The following is an 18875-nucleotide window of genomic DNA, read 5'->3' on the forward strand; positions in this document are numbered from 1 at the left end:
TGAGCTTGAGGAGCTCCTTTTATATTCAGAAAATAAATTTCAATAGCTGAGGATGAAAGAACCAGAAAGGAAAGGGTGGGGGGATTGGGGGGAGCCAGCTTTGCACAATATCCTCTGCTTTCCCACAGACAACAGGCTGCCTTAAGCATAAATCTTTCAGAGTATTCAGTAAACATAATCTCAGCCCCAGACCTCTCAGGTCTCTCTGTTCAAGGAGTAAAGATCTTCATATTCCATTCAAACAGTAAAACATCTAAAATGTCTTACTGTTTACTGAGCTTTAACAGAAAGAGTGCCCCCTGGTTCTGTGCAAATACACGTACCAAGGTAGGTCAACACTGCTTGTGCGCACTCCTGTGGAACTGCTATCAATCCAGCAACAAAAAAGCTTTAGTCATGTGGTGTGCCCTCCAAAATGGCCTTCCAGGTTCCTGTGGTAGAGACACACCATTATGGAAAGAGAACCCCATTACTGCAGAAATTCTTTTATTTACTAGAATGCAAGTTCAGGAGCGATTGGATTTTTCCTGGTTTTCCTTTTTCTTTTCCCCTGTCTCTGCTGTATGGTGAGCACTTCAGAATACAGGTCAGCAAACCTGGGCCCGCAAGCCAAATCCAGCCGGTGGATTTTTGTATGGCTCATAAGCAACAAATGGCTTTTACATTTCAAAATGCTTGGGAAATAATTTTTGAAAATATTGTGATACATGACAATTAAATGACATTCAAATTTCAGTGTCCATTCGTTGAGTTTCATTAGTACCCAGCCACACTCATTTGTTTACATTATGTCTAGGGCTGCTTTCACATGCTACAATGGCAGAGTGAAGTTGTCGTGACAAAGACCGTATGGCCCACAAAGCCTAAAATATTTACCATCTGGGTCTTTACAGAAAAAGTCTTATGACCCTTAGCCTGGAAGAGACTACCTCATTATAGGCACTATTTGTTGAATGAATAGAGTCACCCTATGCAAATGGCTATGGGACCTTACTCATCTCTTTTGAGCAACAGCCCGTATCCATTACAGACCACTAGCTGAGGGTACCAAACTGGGAGTGAAATGGATTGTTATTAGGCTGCTATTCCACCGAAGCTCACTCACAAAAAAGTTTCTGGAATAAAACATTCTTTCAGGTGTATAAAACTAAAGGTGAAGCCTCACGTTTAGAATATACAATTACTTGTGTTTGCCTTGGTTTTTTCCCTTGAAAATCCTGAAGACTAGTTTTTATGTGGTTCTTCCAAAAGGCTCCTAAACCTCTGGTCACAGATTAGTACTGACAGTAGGACGAAAGCAGGGCATATAGGAAAATCCATAAAATCATTTGCAGAGAGACTGCAAAATATATCACACAATAATTGATTAACCTAGACTGTTACCACTTTTGGGAAGTTTCACTTAGAATTCATGAGAACCCCTACCCAGTCCCAATGCAAGATCTCCTTCAGAACTTGGGCACTAGGGAGTTTGATTCAAAAACTGATCAAGGACAGATGACTCACAGAGAATGGAGGGCAAATTAAAACCATAAACAAATGGGAAGATTTCTTAATTCTCATACTGAGAAGCTGTAATGATCTCAAGTGAAAAGAAACATAATTGTAGGCACTCAGATGTCTTAGTGACTAAACCATAAGAATGACAATGGAATTTGTATAGTATAATCTTATTTATTAACAGAGATTAGCATATCATTTTCAGTAAGTAGAATTTAATATGTAGAGATAAATATGGAGTACAGAGGTTTACTTTTGCAAAACTACACAACTTCTTAGTGATTAAGTTGAGACTGTAACTTAAATCTCCTCTAAACTCCATGTTTGCCTCCATTTTTGTTTGAAAGTGGTCCCTGGAACAGATCATCGTGGTTTATTGTGTACTTCTCCAGCTTCAACTCACACTACTGTCTTGCACTTTGTTTTGTACATACTGGATCTATCCTCTTAACTTTTGTTTTTGATAAACTTACCTTAGAACAGCACTTTTAGATTTACAGAAAAATTGCAAAGAAAGAGTTCCCATATAGCCTACACTCAATTGCCCTATTATTAACATCTTACATTAGTATGGTACATTTGTTACAATTAATGAATCAATACTGACTGATTAATGAATCAATACTGATCAGTCAACCGAAGTCTATACTTTGTTTAAATTTCCTTAGCTTTCACATAATGTCCTTTTCTGTTTCAGGATCCCATCCAGGATATCACATTACATTCAGTCATGTCTCCTTAGGCTGTGAGTTTCTCACTTTCCTTGTTTTGATGACCTTGACAGTTTTGAGGAATACTGGTCAGGTATTTAGCAGAATGTCCTGCACTAGGGATTTAGCTGATATTCTTCTCATTTAGACTGGATTTATGAATTTGGGGGAGGAAGATCACAGAGTTAAAGTGTCATTTTCATTGTATGATATCCAGAGTACATAGTATCAACGCGACGTAACTTTTGATGTTGACCCGGATCACCTGGCTAAGGTAGTATTTGTCAGGTTTCTCCACTGTAAAGTTAATCTTTTTTTTCTCTCGTTCCATACCAGACTCTTTGGAAGGAAGTCACTATGCACAGCCCATCCTTAAGGAGTGGGGAATTATGTTCCATCTCCTTGAGGATGGAATAGCTACATAATGTGGAATCCTGCATGGGAAACTTTTCATTTATTTATTCAATCATTTATTTATATAAGCATGGACTCATGGATATTTATATTTGGGGTTATAATCTATAATCCAACACTAGTTTATTTTGTTGCTCAAATTGTTCCAACTTTGGCTACTAGAAGCTACTCGAGTCTTTTTCTTTGCTTCCCTTGGTCTTGAATGTTCCTTTACCTCTTTTCAGGATTCAGCTGAGATGAAAAATATTCCTAAGTCCCCTATCCTGATCCTAATCTCCCACCACTCTAGATTATATATTTTTCCGGTACATCTAAAATTTATGTCTACTATGGTACTCACATATTTATACTTGTGTGTCTCTCCCACTGGACAATAAACTTTTTGAGGGTAGTGATTACGTCTTATTTATTTTATATGCTTAGTATATAGTACATAGTGCCTCACCTACACAAAGCAGGAGCTCAACAAATATTTCTAGAATGATCACTATGATTTTCTCTTTAGTCCAAGAATCCAGGAGTGCCTAACATCTTAACCAGAAGCCACAAAGGAGCTGGTTACTAACTGCTCTGGTAGGAATTACAAGGTGCTACTATTGTAAGTATTAATGTCAGTCATGAAACACATGTAATACGATAGGCTCAGGATCTAAATTAACACTTCTGCACGTCTCATTTCTAAGCAAGCAGACTTTTCCTGAATATTAATCCCAGTTACGTGGGCATAATTACATTAAGGGCAATGATAAATTACCTTTATATTTAGAACCAAGGGTAGGCAGCTTCTAGTTTTGCTTAGCTTAGAGAAGTGGTGTCCTCAAAACAGCACACAGGAATTTGGGTCATGAGGTTCCCAAGTGACTTGCTGCTGGTTGAGGACTGCATAACCACTGAAGAAATAAATTTGCTGAGTTGCATTCTTTGTTGTCAATACATATTATGAGAAGATGACTTTAAAAATCAATCAAGAATCTTCCAAGATATAGGAGTTAAGACGAATTCTAATAAGCTGAAACAGGTTTTGAGGTTGGATCATGCTAGTCCAAGCCACCATTAACTCTTGACTGATCACCTTCCTAACTGCACTCTTGCCCTCATCTATCCATTTACCATAAATGAGATTGTGTCATTCCATTTAACACTTCCACTTAACTGCTTTTATAACAAAATTCAAATTTTCAAGCATGCCCTAGAAGTTTCCACATATCTTTTGGGCTCCTTCACCTCTTCAAACTCATCCCACACTCATCTCTTCCTTGACTAGTAATGGTCCAGCCATGCTCATCTTTCTGAGGTCGTGGCATGGTCCCATAAAATTTTTGATGTCTAGTACCTCAATCTTCTTACAAGAACTTTTCAAAGTTTTTCAGTCCTTAATGTTTCTTATGCATGAGTTCTGTACCTAAGAACAAAGGCAACTTTGTCTAAGAAACTCCTACAAATACACTGAAATAAAGATTAGAACATAAAAACCCATATTCTTCATGAGTTAGAAGCTTTTTTGGTGTTAAAATGTGTATTATCTTTAAGCTTTAGTTAACTAATATGTTATTTTTCTAAGAAACAGTAATATTTGTTTGATTTTGACATCCTGCAAAGACTAACTCAAATTTTAAAATGGTTTCTATTTACAAGGAAAAGAGTTAAACACAAATTTAAATAAAACAACACTGCCTTCTTAAAATAAATAATAAGTTATTAAAAAATTGAGTCCCTTTGATAACTAAAGGTACCTTACTGCAACCTTCCAAATGTATGAAAATTAACATAACCATACAATGCTGACAACTTGAAATAAAACAAAGAGACCAAACAAAAACCATAATAATCTGCTTCTATTTAAACACATTCAAAGAGGCATTAACTCTCTGCTTCTATTTTGATGACTTTCTGGGCATATCTGCCTAAGTAAAGTTCTTTAAGTGAAGAATCTACATGTGAATATTCTTTCTATATTTTTGTAAAAGGACATTCATTAATCTCAGAAAAAAGCCCAACTGACATGTTCTGGTTGATGACAAGTGTAACTTTTGAATGATAGTGACTTTTTCTCTCAGAATTGAGTCCAAAAGTTATCAGGTTCTTAACTCCCAGAAGTTAGTTAAGATATAATTGTCTTGAAGCTCTAAAAACTGAAAAATTTCACTTAAGTTTGAGGCTTACTCATTTGGCAGTAAAAACTGACCTGAACTACTGCAAGACTATTTTTAGTCTGTATTAATCTCATATAACGTGAACATTTATACATTTTGCTGCAGAAATATTAATGTGTTTGAAAACAGTATTGCTCCAGACTCTGTTGGAGGGTGTTATATAAAACATAGTGTATGTACCCTATTACTTTCCTAAAAGTCAGAAAGTTCTAAATTCCAAAACGCATTTGGCCCAAGGGCTTCAGATAATGAAATGTGGACCTGCAGTAGGTTTCAATAATTTTAAATAGAGGGACACATGGGATATTCTGATCACCCTTATTATCCATATACTTATCACACCAAGCTTTTCCAAGTGTCTATTTTTATAAAATACATGTGGCATATAATTCTGTTTATATCTTTTTCTAAAAAGTGTTCAGACTTAAAGTAGCTCAAACAGAAAGCTTCACATTACTTTTGCTTGACCTGCTACTCTTAAGTTCTTTCCTTTTACAAATTGAAAACAATGTGTGAAACTAACTAGACAGTCTAAGAGATTATATGGCTTGGAAATTTGGATAATAGGGCTTCAATTTCTTTTCCTCTAAGTGAGAGCCTGGCAAACCATGGTCTGTGGGCCTCCACCTATTTCATAAACAGCTTATGCCCATTTGTTTATATATGGTCTGTCTGTGGCCGCTTTTCTGCCACAATGGCAGAGTTGTGTAGTTGTGGCAGAGACCATATGACCTGCAAAGCCTAAAATATTTACTATCTGGCCCTTTATGGAAAAAGTTTGCTGACCTTTGCTCAAAGTTGATCACCCCATGATGGTACTAATACCTATGACTATCTGATAGCCATGATTTTATAAAATAAGTTGGTTTGTGTACATTTAGGGTTTATTTAGGGCCTTATGGGTAACATTTCAAAGGAAAAGACAGAGATAGCTGTCACAGACTGATATTCCCTTTCTGTTTGAATGTGGTCTCAACAGGTCAAAATGTTAGACCCTTGGCCAGATCCAGAGGGACTGAGGAATCTGGTACTTGCTGATAATATAAATCTGGTCAGAGAATGAAGAGAGAACTTCATAAAGTAATTAATCTTTCTACCTACTGTAAACATTAAATTCACAGAAAGAATCCATATACTTTATGTTGATATGCATAATTCCGAAGAGGTGGGGAAATATGGACCTTAAAAATTATTCATCAGTATATTATACTATAGTTCATGTGTGCTACTTCTTGAAAAGATAAAATTATCTCTTGCCACATTGGACAAAAAGTTTCCCAGTTCAGCTGTGGCTCAATAAACTTTTATTATTTTTTGTTATTTATTTTTATTCAAAAGAATTTGTTTCCCTATCACAAAAATTAGATAACCATACCACCAACAGCAGCAAAGTCCATAGAGTTACATGGATGGTGGAGAGTTCACTGGGTATTCCCAATGTCCCAAAGGTCATAAAGGAGGGAAAAAAAGGAAAAGAAAAAAAAATACTCAAAACAAATCCAAAACCCATGATGACTTTGGGGAGAGACATCACACGACAGTTTCTGTCTTCTCTTATTGTCAGCTGCAGATGTATTTCAGCCGGATCAAGTACAATTCAACTTGAGTAAACCCTTCATACCAACTCTAGCACCTAATAGGGAGAAAGAAGAATCAGTATAATAAAATAGTTTTAAAATATAGGAAGAGTTTAATCAGTCTTTATTATATTGTAAATGGAGAACCAAATCAAGTAGACTTTTCCCAACTGCTTTGGCTAAAATCAAAGAATTTGAAGGGATCAGACATGAATCCATTCTTACTTTCAATTCAGTAGCTGCATGAACTCTTTCAGATTAGTTATCTCCACAGTCAACAAAGGAGCCTTCAAGATAAACTACATAAAACACAGATAAATGACCTGACTGATCCATAGCATGAATATAACATTTTGGAATATTATGTTGGTATCTTTCCACATTCATAAGAAAAAGTTTAAGTACTGCTGTTTAGAATTTTAATCCACTTATTTCTTGCACTGATAAACATTTTATAGTGATCAAGGTATACAGGACCTAAAATCTTGTCTTTTCCTATTGCTTAATTTATTTTCTAGTCAAGCATCTGGATGTTGAGATATTTTGTTAGCTATTAGACTTAGAGTAGTACCTTATCATACAAAAAAGTTGTGCTAAAACTAAAAATAAGAAGAATTATACTTCAATAAAGATGTATAAAAAATAAATAAAATAAAGAAGAAGCAATGATCAGTTATAAAAGGAGTAGAAGAAATGGCTGAGAAAGGACATCGAACATGCGGACAATTATGAGCACTGTCAAAAAGGATTATGTTAGATGGAGACTGTAATTCTAGGTGGCAAAGAATTAAAGGAGCAACTTATCTTCTGCCGTGCTAAGGCCTGACTTATATCTGTGCTTTCATAATGCTTTTTGTCTTTACATTTGCCAAGCAGGCTACTTTACATAAGAGGTCAATGCTATTGAACAAAAATCTTAGATTTGTCGCTGAGACCCTATAAGTGTGTATGTAGCTTTGAGCTTTCTGTAGAAACATTAGCAATCCCAATTGCCTCAAAGGCCAAACTTGTTGAAGAATACAGTACAGCTTTTTCAATACATGTCTTGCCATGAGAATAAAGAAAAACTGAGAGACTATAGAGAGCCACTTAAAACAGAGATTCCAAGACCTTCTACCATCTTGCTTGAGGCTTCCAGAACACAGCCTTGGCTCTCTAATGAGGCTTTCCAAATAGAGAAACTGGCTGCATAAAAAGAAGTATACCATGTAAATTAATTTGACTAGCTAACAGTGCAGTTCTGCTTTGAGTTTGCTCATTTCATCTCTGTAGGACAATGTGTGAGGCTTGGATTTGCTCTCTTGGTTGCTGGGTCATTCTCCGTTCAGGATGAGTGGAAGGAAGCCATGGCAAAATTAATGCTAACTGGCAGGAAAATAGATACATATTATTTTTAAAAATGCATCCTGACACTTCTGTATCAGCAGAGAATATGTGGAAAGAACTGGTACCCACAGAATAAGTGCTAATCAAACCCAGGTACTAAAAACCTCCTCCAAAATGGTGTTTTGTTTAAAAGCTCACTGCTTAGCTCAGGATTTATTTATCCAATGTATTGTGCCCAAGTGCTGAATATCCAATGGTATAACTAGATAAAATTTTTATTTCCTTGAACTCCTAACTACGAAGAAAAGTATGTGGAAAACTATGTATGAATTTGGGAATGAGACTGTGAGCAAAGAGACATGAAAGTTTTCAGATTACACCAATGGCATGATCACATGATCAATCAATTTTCAACGGAACACTAGAATACCTTTTCTTTCCCTAGCAACTGAGCAAAAATCTCCTTGTCATGGAAGAGAAGGAAGAGAAACGCGAGGAAGAGAAGAGTAAAATCAGAGTAAGACATTTTAAAACCTGGTGAACGTCTAAGCATCTGATGCTGTATCTTGGATCTTGTTCCCTGAACACCCTGTGGGGCAGCTGCACTGGCGTGACAGAAGCTCAGCAGTGCTCGCCCCACTGTGAATGCTTAACAGTCTTCATCTGTTTTTCATCCTGACCGCCTTTCAATCTCTTCAGCATTCGTATAACCTCTAACAAGTACTATCATCTTCCCCATAGTTGCAAGCTACCTATTCTTTTCCCCTTCAATCAAAGCCATTTCCAAGCAGACAGAGACCCATGATTTGGCATGCTCTCTAAGGCTTAGTACAACTCTACATTTCCATGTTATAGTTATAGTCTGTTATAGCCTAAAAATGGAGATGTATAAAATAGCTTACCTTAATTGTACCCTGACTGTTAGCAGCAATCAGCACATTGGACTCCTAGAAAAGAACAAGAACTTTTAGAGTATAGAGAAGGATTTCCTGGAGGGCAGTCCAGGAGAATAATTTAATCTTCATCCTTCTTTCTTCACTTCACCCTAAGACGCCAATACAATCTAAACTGGAAAACCAACTTTAACATGTTTTTAACTACGAATTATAAATACAAAATCCAATATTTTGAGGATTAAGTTTTAATAAAAACAATTAAGTTGGAAGCAGAGTAGGAAACTTTTAAATGTAAAGAAAAATAAAAGAGAAACAGATTGCCACTAGGAGGAAAGCCAAGAGAAACAAAGACTGAAATAAAAATAAGAATAACTTGAGAAAAACAAAGTACACAATCCTTTCCACAGAAAACTCCCCCTTCATTCACTTTCTCCCATAAGACACCAGTAATTGGCATAAATCTCTATTGCTAGCTATTTGGTATTAGAAAAACAAAATAAAACAGAATGTGAATATTCATCTGGGAGAAAGAAGGCTATCTTTCTTTTTAATTATTCTATCACTCACTATATGCATTTTTAACAACCTTGGTGATTACCTGAAATAGAATGCATGTGGTAACATATTTTTAAAAATATTCTAAGCCTTAAGAAAAAACTATCTCTGGAAGGTAGAAAGGGTAGAAAAAGAAATAGACAAGACTGAGTTTACCAGAGAGAATCTCATTGAGTAGGAAGAGCTAGGACATGCCTTCCATTGGAAACAGAGTCTAATAGGCTCTGAGCTTGGGAGTATAGACAAGTCTTTTCGCTTTTAAGAGCAGGCGGCCAGAAGGAGGTAAACAGACTCAAAACTGCCATAGAGGCCATATGGCTGATGGGAAGACCAAGCCCAAATAATAGCTTTCAAAAACAGAGAAAGTGGTCAAACTTCACTGAAGGATAGGATCTGTCTGAATACCCTACAGGTTTCATCAGAAAGTGATGAAGAGAAGACAGAACACTCTTGATCTGTATTCTGGGAAAGTTATTTCAGCCAACTTGAGTTAAACCTTAGTTTCTTTGATACAAGGCATCTGTGCTCTACAAACTTCTACATTCCTATCTTTTAACTTTCTCTTTGATTCCTAGTAGAGTTACTTTTGAAAAATGTTCACCTTGTTGCTACTGGTGAAGAGGAAATAAATAATTTCTTCTACTAACCCCCAAATTTGGGGGATCAAAATATTCCTTGAATGCAGTCAGTGGTGATAGCATCAATGGTCAGTTGTATCAAGAAGGAATAAAGACATACGTTTCTTCTGGAGGTGGGCATGGGAATTGCTGATGATGGAGTTTGGAACACACAACCCCCAAATATGGTACCGTGGCATATTGAATATTTCAAGCCAAAGGAGTTTGAGAAAATGGCAGAAGCAGGAAGGTCACTCTGACCTCCCATATCCCTCACCCTTTTCCCCTAAAACAGGTCATAAAACCCTCATGTGGGAGGTGCCCTCCCTATAATCAGAGTAAAGGAGCATCCTTATCTCCAACGACAAAGGAATGCTACAAAGAATCCAAATAAACAGGCCTTGCCAAGTTTCCCTGCGGCTTACTACTCCTGAGTGCAATTACCTCACACCCCTGAACCTATCACATTGCTACATGACTACCCACTCTTCACAAACACAGCAGAAAATACACAGGTCTATATCCTTGGGTCTTCTTTTCATGACATAAATTTGTAATTCTTAGTGGAAGAATGTGTGAAAAATGTGATATATTATCATACAGTATGAAAGAGTATGCTCAATACATATTAAAAAAAATCTAGTTAGATCACATAAGAGGGATTTGAAGTCTGTACAATTACTACACTAAACCCAAGAAGGAAGACATCTGATGACTACCCAACATAAATAAACGACGTCTTTTTATAACCCAAGGACTATTATGGCATTAAGAGGTGGCCATATTAGGTGCTACCAGAGTTAACTCTAAACACCTTTTCCTGTGGAGACAGATAAATATCTCATTTACAAATAAGCCAATGCAGAAAGTGATTGCCCAGTTGGAATCGTCTTTTAGGACTAACATATAGGTGACAGAGTGTCCAAGGAAATTTTAGAAACACTCAAAACTATTCAAATTAACAAACAATGAAAGAAAAATAATAGCTTCACTTCTCAGTATGCCCCTCCCTCCAAAGACCATGAACTTATTAAAAAGGGATTTAGGATTAAACTGTCTTTCAGATAGTTAGATATCAGCTTAAGATAAATGAATTTTTACATGCAACAGAAAAACAAAACCAGGTATTTTACTTTAGCATAGAGGTACAGAAGTGATATGTACAAGGTTATCACTGTAGGTTTTGAGTAATTCTTGTTTGCATTTTGCATGACTAGTAATTCTTAGCTGTAGCTGTACCCTGCCAGAGCCCTAATGTAAGTTCTGGTTGAATAGGTTGCTTTTACTTGCAAAATAAAATTAAAATGCCAGCCAGTAATTCTCATTATTTTCTCCCTCTTTCTTGGAAACAGGCAGTTTTGCTGCAAAGCCCTCCTCAAGGTTAAGATAATAATGCAACTACTATTTTCTTCTTAAGATAAAGAGATTAAGAAAAGACAATGGAAAAATTAGCAGCAAGTTTTTTATAAAAGCAGAAGACACATACATAAACATATACCAACTTGCTTATAAAGTCAGAGATATATGTCCACTTATACTAAAACAAAACTAGCATCCACTGGAACAGTTTCCTCTTTGCCAGCTTGCCTACAAAAGTGCCATTATAGCTACTACATTAAAATCCTGAGCAAGTTGAGAATTAACAATTATTCACTTAGTTTGCAACTGGAGGATTTATTCCTAGAGATAATTGATTTTAAATGTGAAGCAATTTCACTAGATATATGAATATGTAATTAAAAACACTTCTATTTCTGGCTGTGATAGAATAAATGGAATGGATTTGCTCTCCTACTTTAAGCAACTAGAAAACTGAACAAAATACATAAGACACGACTGGACAACAGGCAGTACTGGACTGTGATCACTACAAGAGGAGAAACACAACAGGTCAGTCCTATAATCCCCCTGGCTTTCTGCTTGGAGGCAGTTTCTGGAACACATAGCAAGGGAAGGGGAATCCAAATAGAGCACAGAGGAATCTGAGCAGACCATAGCAGACTAAGTTGAGGAGACAGAGGTATAAGCACAGAGTATCTGTAGGGCAGCTGGAATTTGTAGGGCAAAGTACCACAGAAGAGAAAGCTACTTAAAAGTAGAGTTCCAGGAATCTGTACTGGGGTCCCCTTGATTGTACATCAGAATAAACAACTGTGTGTTCACAGGGTGAAACTACACAAGACCAGGCAAATAACAATGAACAGGGAAAGTACAACTACTGAGAACCTACAACATTATCAAATGCCAGAGTTCACACAGGGTTAGGAGATGTTTGAGTTCTGACCAACCAGACTGAAGAGAACATTCAGTGCCCTCAATGAACATTCAGGGCATTTAGCAGAGTCCCCAGAAGGGTCATGCCTTATCAGTAGGGCTAAACTAGCCTTAAGGCAAATGTTTCTCTAGACCAGGGATCAGCAAACTGATCCTGTGGACCAAATCCAGCCCACTGCCTGTATTTTGTATTTCAGTTTTAGTAGAACCCAGCCATGGTCATTAGTTTACAGTTGGCCCTCTGGTTCCACATCTGCAGATTTAGCCAACGGTGGATCAAAAATATTTTGAAAAAAAAAAATCTAGACAGTTCCAAAATGCAAGACTTGAATTTGCTATTTGCTGGCAACTATTTACATTTCATTTACAACTATTTACATAGTATTTACGTTCTATTAGGTATTATAAATAATTCAGAGATGACTTAAAGTATACAGGAGGATGTGCTAGATTATATGTAAATACTATGCCATTTTATATAAAAGACTTGACCATCCACAGATTTTGGTATCTGTCAGGGGTCCTTAAACCAATTCCTGTGCATACCAAGGACTGAGGGTATATATTGTCTATAGCTGCTCTTGCACTACAGTAGCAGAACTGAGGAACTGCAACAAAGACCATATGGCCTGCAAAGTGTAAAATATTTGCAATATTTAATTGCAAGGACTAAAATATTAGTCCTTTAAGAAAAAGTTTTGCTAATTGCTACTTTAGAGTCATCCTAATAAAGAGTGTCAAAAGAATCAAGTTTATCTCCAAAAACTTAACTTTCTGTCAAAACAAACTTCAATACTCTTAAAAAAATTCAACAAAATCTAGACATTCAACAATAAAGCATTCACAATGTGCAGCATTCAAGCGGCAACAAGCATGACCTATAACGAGGAAAAATTCAATGAACAGAAACAGATCTAGAAACGACAAAGACTATAAAAGTAGCAAATGAGGACTTTTAAAGCAAGTATAATTATATTCCAATATTTAAAAGGAAACAATGAACTTAATGAGAAGAGAAATGGAAGACAGAAGTATAAAAACCAAATGGAATTTCTCCACCTGAAAAGTACAGTATCTGAAATGAAAAATTAATTGGGTGGGCATAACAATAGTTAAAACAGTGAAGAATAAAACACCAATAAATGTGACAACACAGAAAAAACAAAATCCCAACTGAAGCAGAGGGAAAAAAGGCTGGGAAGAAAGAAAGAAAAAAAAGATTAGTATTTGAGTGAACAGTAGGACAATATACAATCTGGTAAATGTGTAATTGGAATCCCAAACAAAGAAGAAGGGGCAGAAAAGGTATATGAAGATATAAGACTAAAAATTTTCCAAATTTGAAAACTGTAAACCCACAATCTAAGAAGCTCAATATTCCAGTGGGAAAAAAGCACAGCACCACGTTAAGACATCACATCATAAACTACTACAAATGAGTGAAAAAGAGAAAATCTTGAAAACTGCCAGAGAAAAAAAGGACACATTATGTAGGGAGATTAGAAGGGGGAGCTCCCACATCCTATGATGATGATAGCAGAGCCCAGCAGGAAAAAGAAAGACTCCCTTTTTTGCCTGGCAAGAGCTCAGCCAATGAGAGACCGTCACAACTCAGCTAAGAAAAAGTCATGGACTCTTTGTTTACTATAGCTCCCCCAACTTCCTCTACCCTTCTATAAAAGAGTTCTCTTCTCCGTTTTTGCTGGGAACTTGCATGTGCCTTGCCATGACTGTAGACCCTGAATTGCAATTCTGTGATCCTGCATAAACCCACTTTTGCTGGAGAAATAACTGACGGTCTATTTGTTTCAGGTCAACATTTCAGTGGCCCATATGGGGATCCAGACAAGACCCCCGCAACAACTCCAAGGCTGGTGAGCAAATAGGTACAGTACCCACACTGAACCCATTGTCACTAACTGCTTTTCTTGCAGACCTTGGGGTTTGAGGGTAAGTTTTTCTCTTGGATTTGAGCTTGCACCCTCTTTGTGGTTTTGAAGCTCACAAGGTTTTATTCAGGATATATTGTAAGGCTTTGTCCTTTCTGCTTAAGTGCCTGTTCTGTAGGTAAGTACTCATTTGGCACTTTGGGCTGATTATTGAAATCATGCTGTCCTGGCAAAAACTGCGAGCCTTCAGTCTGTTCCTTTTGGAACAGGGGGTGTTTCATTGGAACTGTGCCAGTTAAGCCTTTGGCCTGACTCCTTCAGGATTGGGCTGCTCTAGTGGAACTGTGCTATTAAGCTTTCAGCCTGCCTCCTTCAGAATTAGGCTGTTTCATTAGAGCTGTGCAGTCTTCAGCCTGGCTCCTTCTGTACCAGACTGCTCCCTTAGGACTGGCTGGTATCATGTCTGCAGGCTGTTTGAGCTATTTGAGCTGTTTGAAAATTATTCTTTTATTCTAGAGAAAAACTTGGATCCCAGTTACCTAAATATTTTGAGGGTGTCCCCTGCCCTGAGGGGACTCTGGCCAATTTTATATTTAAAAACCAAGGTCCTTCTTCAAGCATTTTTTTTTTTTTTTTGTGGTATGCGGGCCTCTCATTGCTGCGGCCTCTCCCGTTGAGGAGCACAGGCTCCGGATGCGCAGGCCTAGCGGCCATGGCCCACGGGCCCAGCCACTCCGCGGCAATGTGGGATCCTCCCGAACCAGGGCATGAACCCATGTCCCCTGCATCGGCAGGCGGACTCTCAACCACTGCGCCACCAGGGAAGCCCTTCATGCACATTTTTAACTAAATGGACCAACCTAACCAAAGACAATTTAGAACATCAATGGCCATTATAGGGAACTTTTGAAATCCCTAAATTTACTTTTATAAAAACCAAATGAGGGACTTCCCTGGTGGCACAGTGGTTAAGAATCTGCCTGCCAATGCAGGCAACACAGGTTTGAGCCCTGCTCTGGGAAGATCCCACATGCTGCAGAGCAACTAAGCCCGTGCACCACAACTACTGAGTCTGTGCTCTAAAGCCCACGAGCCACAACTACTGAGCCCGTGTGCCACAACTACTAAGCCTGCGCTCTACAGCCCGTGAGCCACAACTACTGAGCCCACGTGCCACAACTACTATGACTGCGCTCTAGAGCCCGTGAGCCACAACTGCTGAAGCCCGCGCACCTAGAGCCGGTGCTCCTCAACAAGAGAAGCCCACGCACCACAACATAGAGTAGCTCCTGCTCACTGCAACTAGAGAAAGCCCACGTACAGCAACGAAGACCCAACACAGTCATAACTAACTAACTAACTAAATAAATATATTTATTTATTTAAAAAACCCCAAAAAACAAATGACTCTGACATCTTTTATTTGTTCCATTTCTGATGGTACTAGAGCTGACCCTGGAAACACTGATCATCTATCACTACTGAATCAGCTAACACCCTACTTATAGGCAAAATCTCTAAATAATATTGGCAAAATTCACAGCGCACCTCCCATCAAGATTCAAACAGATTCCTCAAAACCTCTCCTCCAAATTAACCAATATCTTTTAAGTAAAGAAGCTCTTCAAGGCATAAAATCCCTGATAGATTACAAGGCTCAAGGTCTCATTATCCCTTGTACTAGTTTCTGTAATACTCCCATTTTACTGGTGAGAAAACCTAAGGGCAGAGGGTGGGGTTTTGTCTAGGACTTTTGAGTGATAAACAATGTTGTTATCCCTCCATGCTCTGTTGTTCCTAACTCTCGTATGTTACTAACATCCATTCCCACTGGAAGCAGATTCTTTACTGTAACAGATTTATATAATGCATTCTTTAGTATTCCAGTTGAAGCTAGCCAATACCATTTTGCCTTTACTTGTGAAGAAAAACAACTCACCTGGGCAGTAATGCTTGCTCAAGGTTTTACTGAATGTCCTTACTTCTCACAAATCCTGGAGGCTGATCTGCATGATATAAAGTTCCCTAGAGGTTCTACTTTGTTGCAATATATGGATGATTTGCTTCTTTACTCTTCTTCTCAAGCCTCCTCACAAGATAGCATCCACTTGCAAAAGCTTTTAGCATAAAAGGGACATAAGGCTGCCAAGGAAAAATTGCAGTTTGCCCAGATGAAGACTCAATATTTAGGGTATCTAATATTAGAAGAAGGGCTACACCTAGATCCAGAAGGTTTCACGGTGTCCTAAGTTTATCAAAACCCCAAACTCAGTCTAGTTGGTTACTGCCAAAGCTGGATTTCAAATTTCTCTCTTATGGCCAAACTTCTATATGTTTTACTTGACAACAGCAACAACCCTGAACCAATTTTATGGGAAAAACTGGATGACATAGCCTTTAAGGCCTTAAAGGAGAGTTTGATGAACCTACCTACCCTTGGGCATCCCAATTACCAGATTCCCTTTTTCCTTTTTGTTTGTGAAAAGGAAGGAAATGGGGCTTCCCTGGTGGCACAGTGGTTAAGAATCCACCTGCCAATGCAGGGGACACGGGTTCGAGCCCTGGTCCGGGAAGATTCCCACATGCCGCGGAACAACTAAGCCCGTGCGCCACAACTACTGAGCCTGTGCTCTAGAGACTCCGAGTCACAACTACTGAGCCTGAGTGCCACAACTACTGAAGCCTGCACGCCAAGAGCCCATGCTCCACAGCAAGAGAAGCCACCGCAATGAGAAGCCCGCGCAAAGAAGCCGCGCATTCTTTTTGTTGCAACGAAGAGCAGCCCCACTCGCTGCAACTAAAGAAAGCCTGAACACAGCAACGAAGACCCAACGTAGCCAAAAATAAATAAAATAATTTAAAAAAAAAAAAAAAGAAATGTCCTTGGGGTATTCACCCCATAACACAGGGACCACCACCAACCCAGAGGGTATTATAGGCAGCAACTGGACCCTGTGGAATGGGGATAACTTCTTTGCCTTATAGCCATTACGGCCACCAAAAAAATCATTGTGGGATCCCGTTTAATGAGGTATGCTGTCTTTAAAGGAACCAAGAGCAGTGAAACCCCTGTCATGGTCCAAAGGGACATTTCTACAAATGATAACTTAGAAAAACTGGCTAGAGAAGCCCAACAATTGACCTCAGAAAAGGAAAAATAAGATTGGAAATTAAAGTTATTAGTTTAATAAAAAAAGAAACCTCTGGTTTGGACCAGGTAACAATCCAGTCCTATTGGAGACTCTAAAATTCCCACTCCAGACCACTGTACATGCATTAAACTATTGGTTTATTGATAAAATAATAGCATTCATTAATCAATATTGGTGGGGAAAACATTAAAAAGGCTGCAAAAAGTGCCTAACTCACTTGTCCCACTTGTCTAAAATACAACACAGGGTAGCCTGTTCATACTGCTCCCACACATTTCAGACTACCTAATGGACCATTCAAGGTCTGGCAAGTGGATTTCATACAACTTTCTTTGTCTTGTGGAAATAAATATATTTTAGTCATGGTCTGTATTTTTTCACACTGGACTGAAGCCTTTTCTTACAGACAGGCTACTGCCTCTTTTGTGGCTAAAGTGCTCTTGGAAAAGATTATCCCTACCTGGGGAACTCCTCTTGAACTTCATAATGATCAAGGAGCCCATTATACTGGTTAGGTATTTCAACAAGTCTGCACTGCTTGGCTGGTTTGACAACACTTTCACTGCACTTACCACTGTAAATCCTCTGGTTTAGTCGAATGCACTAATGGCATTACTAAGACTAAACTGGAAAAATTCATAAAGGCCCTCCAAATTCCTTAGCCAAAAGCACTGTCATTGGTCTTTCTAAATCTTAGATCCACTCCCTTTTGGAACTCAAAAACTCTCACCCTTTGAGATAGTCATAGGATGCTCAATGCCCTTGGCTCCTGCTTCTTTACCCAAAACTGATAAAAGGAAAGATACTCAATTGTTTCTATTAAAACTAACCATGTTTTAGTACAGCAGTCTTTTCACAATGTGCTCCCAGAAGATGAAGGCCTTAAGCATCACACTTTGCAACACAGAGATTTCATCTATTGGAAAAGATACCTCCCAGAAAGACGCTCTTCAACCTTGCTGGAAAGTCCCCTATCAGGTACTACTAAACAACCCTTGTGCTGCCAAACCCCAGGGAATAGACTCTTGATTCACGTGACACAACAACAAAAAAAGTACCAAACCCTAACTGGACCTGTATATCATCTGGTGACCTGAAAGTAAAGATTTCCCAGAACTGAAGCAGATGATATCTGATGAAACAGCTTTCCCAAGATATCTGGACCAGGCCTGTTGGAAATTTGCCTGCACAACCTTTGATGATGACATAAAACTTCAGATGATCTCCAATGTCTATGATCTTGATAGCATATGGTCTTTTCTTTTCTTTTTTTATTTTTATTTTTTGCGGTACGCGGGCCTCTCACTGTTGTGGCCTCTCCCGTTGCGGAGCACAGGCTCCGGACGCGCAGGCTCGGCGGCCATAGTTCACGGGCCCAGCCACTCCGCAGCATCTGGGATCTTCCCGGAAAGGGGCACGAACCCGTGTCCCCTGCATCGGCAGGCGGACTCTCAACCACTGCGCCACCAGGGAAGCCCTGGTCTTTCCTTTTTTTTCATTAAATTATTATATAATTTAGACAGTAAGTATGGTCTATTTTTGCTTCTTTCCATTAGAATACATTTGATCACAATTTTTTCTTTATACAGCAGGTTCCGAATAGTCATCAGTTTTATACACACCAGTGTATACATGTCAATCCCAATCACCCATTTCATCACCCCCTCAACCACAGCCCCCCCACGGCTTTCCCCCCTTGGTGTCCATACGTTTGTTCTCTACATCTGTGTCTTAATTTCTGCCCGGAAAACCGGTTCATCTGTACCATTTTTCTAGGTTCCATATACATGCGTTAATATACGATATTTGTTT

General features: G+C 38.5%; 1 protein-coding gene across 3 annotated transcripts in view; it reads right to left on the reverse strand.

The window, feature by feature from the left end:
- Positions 1–5849: 5849 nt before the first annotated feature.
- The window catches only part of COP1 (COP1 E3 ubiquitin ligase), a 272563-nt gene continuing 259537 nt past the window's right edge, over positions 5850–18875 (reverse strand). Inside the window, exons 18-19 of one of the 3 annotated variants that reach the window (XM_060034406.1) lie at positions 8583–8627; positions 5850–6410 (exon numbers count right to left, since the gene is read on the reverse strand). In XM_060034406.1, coding sequence (XP_059890389.1) covers positions 6393–6410; positions 8583–8627 — 63 coding nt within the window. In that variant the 3' untranslated portion in view covers positions 5850–6392. The remainder of the gene's footprint in view (positions 6411–8582; positions 8628–18875) is intronic. The other 2 variants (XM_060034397.1, XM_060034388.1) reach the window with 2 other exon arrangements.

Source organism: Delphinus delphis, chromosome 1 (genome assembly GCF_949987515.2).
Source record: "Delphinus delphis chromosome 1, mDelDel1.2, whole genome shotgun sequence".
Taxonomy (NCBI): domain Eukaryota; kingdom Metazoa; phylum Chordata; class Mammalia; order Artiodactyla; family Delphinidae; genus Delphinus; species Delphinus delphis.